Source organism: Octopus bimaculoides, chromosome 26 (assembly GCF_001194135.2).
Source record: "Octopus bimaculoides isolate UCB-OBI-ISO-001 chromosome 26, ASM119413v2, whole genome shotgun sequence".
In the NCBI taxonomy this organism is placed as follows: domain Eukaryota; kingdom Metazoa; phylum Mollusca; class Cephalopoda; order Octopoda; family Octopodidae; genus Octopus; species Octopus bimaculoides.
Genome location: NC_069006.1, coordinates 18,064,403 through 18,069,172, shown reverse-complemented (window position 1 = coordinate 18,069,172; position 4,770 = coordinate 18,064,403). Strand labels below are relative to the sequence as shown.

The 4,770-nt window shown below is 37.4% G+C and overlaps 1 protein-coding gene across 1 annotated transcript in view; it reads right to left on the bottom strand.

The window, feature by feature from the left end:
• Positions 1-4,770, bottom strand: part of LOC106868878 (autism susceptibility gene 2 protein homolog) — a 31,754-nt gene that overhangs the window by 20,279 nt on the left and 6,705 nt on the right. The window contains exon 3 of the mRNA XM_014914327.2: positions 3,933-4,016. Within this exon, the coding sequence (XP_014769813.1) occupies positions 3,933-4,016 (84 nt within the window). The remainder of the gene's footprint in view (positions 1-3,932; positions 4,017-4,770) is intronic.

The following is a 4,770-nucleotide window of genomic DNA, read 5'->3' as shown; positions in this document are numbered from 1 at the left end:
CTTCCTGTTTCTGTTGTGCCTGTAATTCAAAGGGTCAGCCTTGTCACACTGTGTCACGCTGAATATCCCCCGAGAACTACGTTAAAGGTACACGTGTCTGTGGAGTGCTCAGCCACTTGCACGTTAATTTCACGAGCAGGCTGTTCCGTTGATCGGATTAACTGGAACCCTCGTTGTCGTAAGCGACGGAGTGCCAACGACAACGTATGCTGGAATACCTTATCCAACATGCCCTTCATTTAGGATTTGATTTCAGAGATTATTTGGTTGCCATTTCTCAACAGATTGAGCTACCATGTAGAGGGAAAACTATAGCATGTGACTGCTCTAACTTAAACAATGTCCATTCTGTTGCAGGAATTCAGAGTAAGATCTTATGTCTGAAAATTACCTTTCTTTTCCCTCTCCTCAAACATCAAAGGCCCCGTAGAAGAGGTTGTGGATTCAGCCCTTCCATCACTTAGAGCTATGTTTTTTTTATTCTTTAACTTGCTTCAGTCATTTGACTGTGGCCATGCTGAAGCACCACCTGAAAGGGTTTTTAGTCACAGAAATCAACCCCAGAACTTATTCTTTGTAAGCCTAGTACTTAATCTATCTGTTGTTTTGCTGAACCACGAAGTTACGGGGACGTAAATACACCAACACACAGATATATATATATATATATATATATCTGATGGGTTTCTTTCAGTTTCCATCAACAAAATCCATTCGCAAAGCGCTTTAGTTGAAGACACCTGCCCAAGGTGCCATGCAGTGAGACTGAACCTGGAACCATGTGGTTGGGAAGCAAGCATCTTACCACAAAGCCACACCTGTGTCTATAAAAATTGTTTCAAACATGTACAAAAGAAAGACTGCAGAGAAGTTGAGTGGAACTAGCTCAAAACGTTGAATATCTTGATTACTAATAAACATACACTCATGACAACAAGCTGGCAGAGTTGTTGGAGCAGAGGAAAAAATGCCTTGATGTTCTGAGTTCAAATCTTGTTGGAATCAACATTGTCATTTATCCTCCCAGGTTCAATAAAATGTTAGAGTTGATGGTTATAAACTAACCCTGCACAGCTAAAAAATTGCTGGCCTTGTATCTAAATTAGAAGCCATTTTAAACGTATAATCACTAAATCTATAATTTAGCAGTGAAATATTATTGCATTATCAAATGAAGCCTGAAGACTTCGCATGTAAAATCTAAACAACAGGAAACATGGATTCTACGCCTTAGCTTTTCGGCAGGTTTACACAATGCTTGGTAGAAATAGGCCTAAATTAACATCTGATCAGTTAGGATAATAAATAAGGCACAGACATTGCAGAAATGATCAAAGTCATGTAACAACTGTCTTGCACAGAATCTTTAGATCATAAGAAAAAAAAAATGCTGAGTTAATTTCTACTGACCAACACAAGAACAAATTCTTCTTCAAGAATTGTTAAGATCCTCATGCTTGATGGGCACTTTTATGTCATAACAGCATGGCATAAAAACTTTGTAATATGTTCTTTTACATGTTTCAGTCACTGAACTGCAGCCATGCTGGAGCACTGCTTTTAATGATTTAATCCTTTAACATTCGGATTACTCTGTCGAACGTAATGCTTTACATTGTTTTGAATTAATCATGCATCACCTCATAGTTTTGGGATTTTGATGATGTGATTGTTTAATTTTAGGATGACGTAGGATAAGTGTGAGAGGTGACCAGTTTGAAGATAAAACACAAAGAATATTTGGGTCAGATGTGGCCAGTTTAAATACTACATGGCTGATTATATCAACATTAGGACTTATTTCAGTCTGGTTTATATTTGTTGAAATGTTATGGGGCATAACAAACAACATAGGACACTGTATTGGTTGTAACAACTGGTGTTAGCATAAACACACACAAAGCTTCTGTGCAGTTTTCTTTCTACCATATTCTGGTCACAAGGCATTGGTTAATCCAAGGCTATAGTAGAAGGGACTTGCCTAAGGTGTCATGAAGTGGGAGTAAATGTGAAAGTATGCTGTTGCCTCTGTCTCATATCGTCCTCCTCATCATCTAATGTCCATGTCCGATGTTGGCATCAGGTGGATGCTTTGAGAGGATCTGATGTGTCAAAGGACTGCCCTCTGTCTGCTTTGGCATAGTTTCTATGGCTGGATGCCCTTCTTAATGCCAACCACTTCAAAGCATAGACTGGGTGCTTTGTTTTTCTGTACAACCTGTATTATTGAGATTGCTATGCCGTTCACAGGACTGTGAGCTCTAGGGAGGTAAGGTGGGCTCAGCTTTATGCTAGGGTCGAGGGGATTACTATGAGAGAGAGGGCACAGCAGGTTCCCGCACTGGGATCTGCATGGCTACTCACGTCTAATAGGCGAAAAGTGGGGTAGAGAAAGAGAAAATGATCACAGAGGGATCTGATATATACATATATATACACATATACATACATACATATATATATATATAATATACCTGATTGGTCTTAACTGCTTTTAAGTTGTGTAGTTATGGGAACAGGGTTAGTAAATAAAACACTCCAAGAACAGGGAAGGGGTTATGAGGTGTGAGAAAAGAATCAATCAGTTAGAGAAAGTCTTGCGAGCGGAATATAATGTTAAAGATTATTATGGTTAGAGAGCAAGGAAACAAAACATCAGGGCAGTGGTGTGTGTGTGTAGAAGGGGCAGGGGAAGGGTCAGTAGATGAAATTCAAAAGAATGTAGTCATTAGAGAGGAAAGAAAGTGAGTCATCTTCCAGCACTAACTACACTGCATCAGTGAGCAAGATATTTCCCCTTGCTTCTGATTCTGGAGAACTTTAAGGCATCATAAAATATTCGCCAATTTAATTGGTATTAATACAATTTCTATTAAAAAGGGTGGTGAGCTGGGAGAATCATTACTGTGCTGGGCAAAATGCTTAGCAGCGTTCTGTCCGTCTTTACATTCTAGGTTCAAATTCCACTGCGGTTGACTTAGTGTGGTGGGAGTGATATAAATTGAGCATTGTCTTTCTCTAAACTCGAGACATGTGGGACTATATAAGAAATCCTTATGATCAAAGACACAAATCTTGCCTTGCCCCTCATAATTCAATACTAGCTGATGTTGATTTACTTCCTTGAACTTTTTCTTTGAAAGAGTGTCTGGGTAGGAGGGGATCCAGACCTATGCAAGTGAGAGATGTCAACCAACTTGACAAGCTGATCTGGCCCTCAACGTTTATAGAAGGCAGATAATATTGAATAGAGAGGATGAAAGAAAGATACATTGCATGTGAGACAGAAGGGGAGAGAGAGGGATGGGAGGAGGGATGTTAGCTTTAACTTTTAGAAATTTTCTTTACAAAATGGGTGGTTGATGGGCAGTCGGTGGGGTTCTTCAGAGTTTCCGAAAGTGGGTCATTAGAAAAGAAAAAGAAAAAAGAAACAGGGCCTGTAGGAGTGGATGGGGTGGGATAGGGGAAGGTATCAAGACGAATAAAGGAAAAATAAGAATCGATAAATAGTAGTAGTAGTAGTAGTAGTAGTAGTAATAATAACACGCAAATAAATTATGCAAGAAATCAAGACTATTAGTGGAGAAAATTTGAAAATGTATATATATATATATAGGTTATATATATATATATATATATATATATATATATATATATATATATATAGGTAATATATATATGTATATATAAAATAAAGAGGAAAAAAACTAAACAAAGGGAAGCTGTCAAAAATGCGAAGGTGAAACAGAAGAGGTTTAATTGCAAAGTAATTAGTGAAAAAGGTAAAGTAGCAATAAGCTTTTGGTCAGAGAATGGTAAAAAGGTTTTAGCAAGAAAGGTATGAGCCTAAGCTAAGAACAAGCTGCTTGCTGGCAACAAAAGCTCTTTTCAAACGAAGCCATGTTGTTGACAGAAAAGGTTTTGAAACGTACGTAAGTATGGACTAATAACAGACGGACAGAGACCGCCAGGAAAATCCAAATGCTCGCACTGCTTCGATGTTGGAGGAGGGCGAGCTAGAAAAAGAAAAACACAAGCGTTAACTTATTCCACACTTTGCCCCATCTTGCAAGAATGACTTAAACCCAAAGGAAACTTTCAAGAAAAAAATCAAGGCAAAAAAAAAAATTAATTAAAAAAAGACAACCCCAAAACAAAAGCCACTTCCCACTGACAAAGAATTGAAATAAATAAAATAAAAATAGTTAAAATAAATTAATCTTGCTACAATAGTTTATTAATACTGAAAAGGATAAACAGGTTACTAACGAGTCATTAGATATTTAACAGATTTCTCATAATTTTTTTATAAAGGAGGGAGGATAGTCTTTTTTTCTCTCCCCTGTGAATTTCAGTTTTATTCCATTTCATTCCCAGGTGAAATGGCAGGCCTTAATTGACAAAATGAAGGAATAATTAAAAATTAAGGAAAAAAAAATATATCATTAACAAAAACACTAATGAAATACTTCAATATCTCATCAACAGTTTTTTTAATCACACTCATGTGATTTGGCATTTTGTAACTCAATTGCAATCTATTTGACTGTGGGTTCAAACTGAATGACTGTTACATAGTTCTTCACTTCATTCCAGCTAGAATGCTTGTGTGTGTGTGTGTGTGGGGGTGTGTGTGTGAGAGAGAGGAAGGAGTTTCTCGCTTGGCAGCTCATTGTTATGGATACCAGAAATAAGCATCAACTATATAAGTACAATCATAAGGGTTACAAAAACAATTTGACTTCATTTTAGGGCTTTTTTTCTCCCACA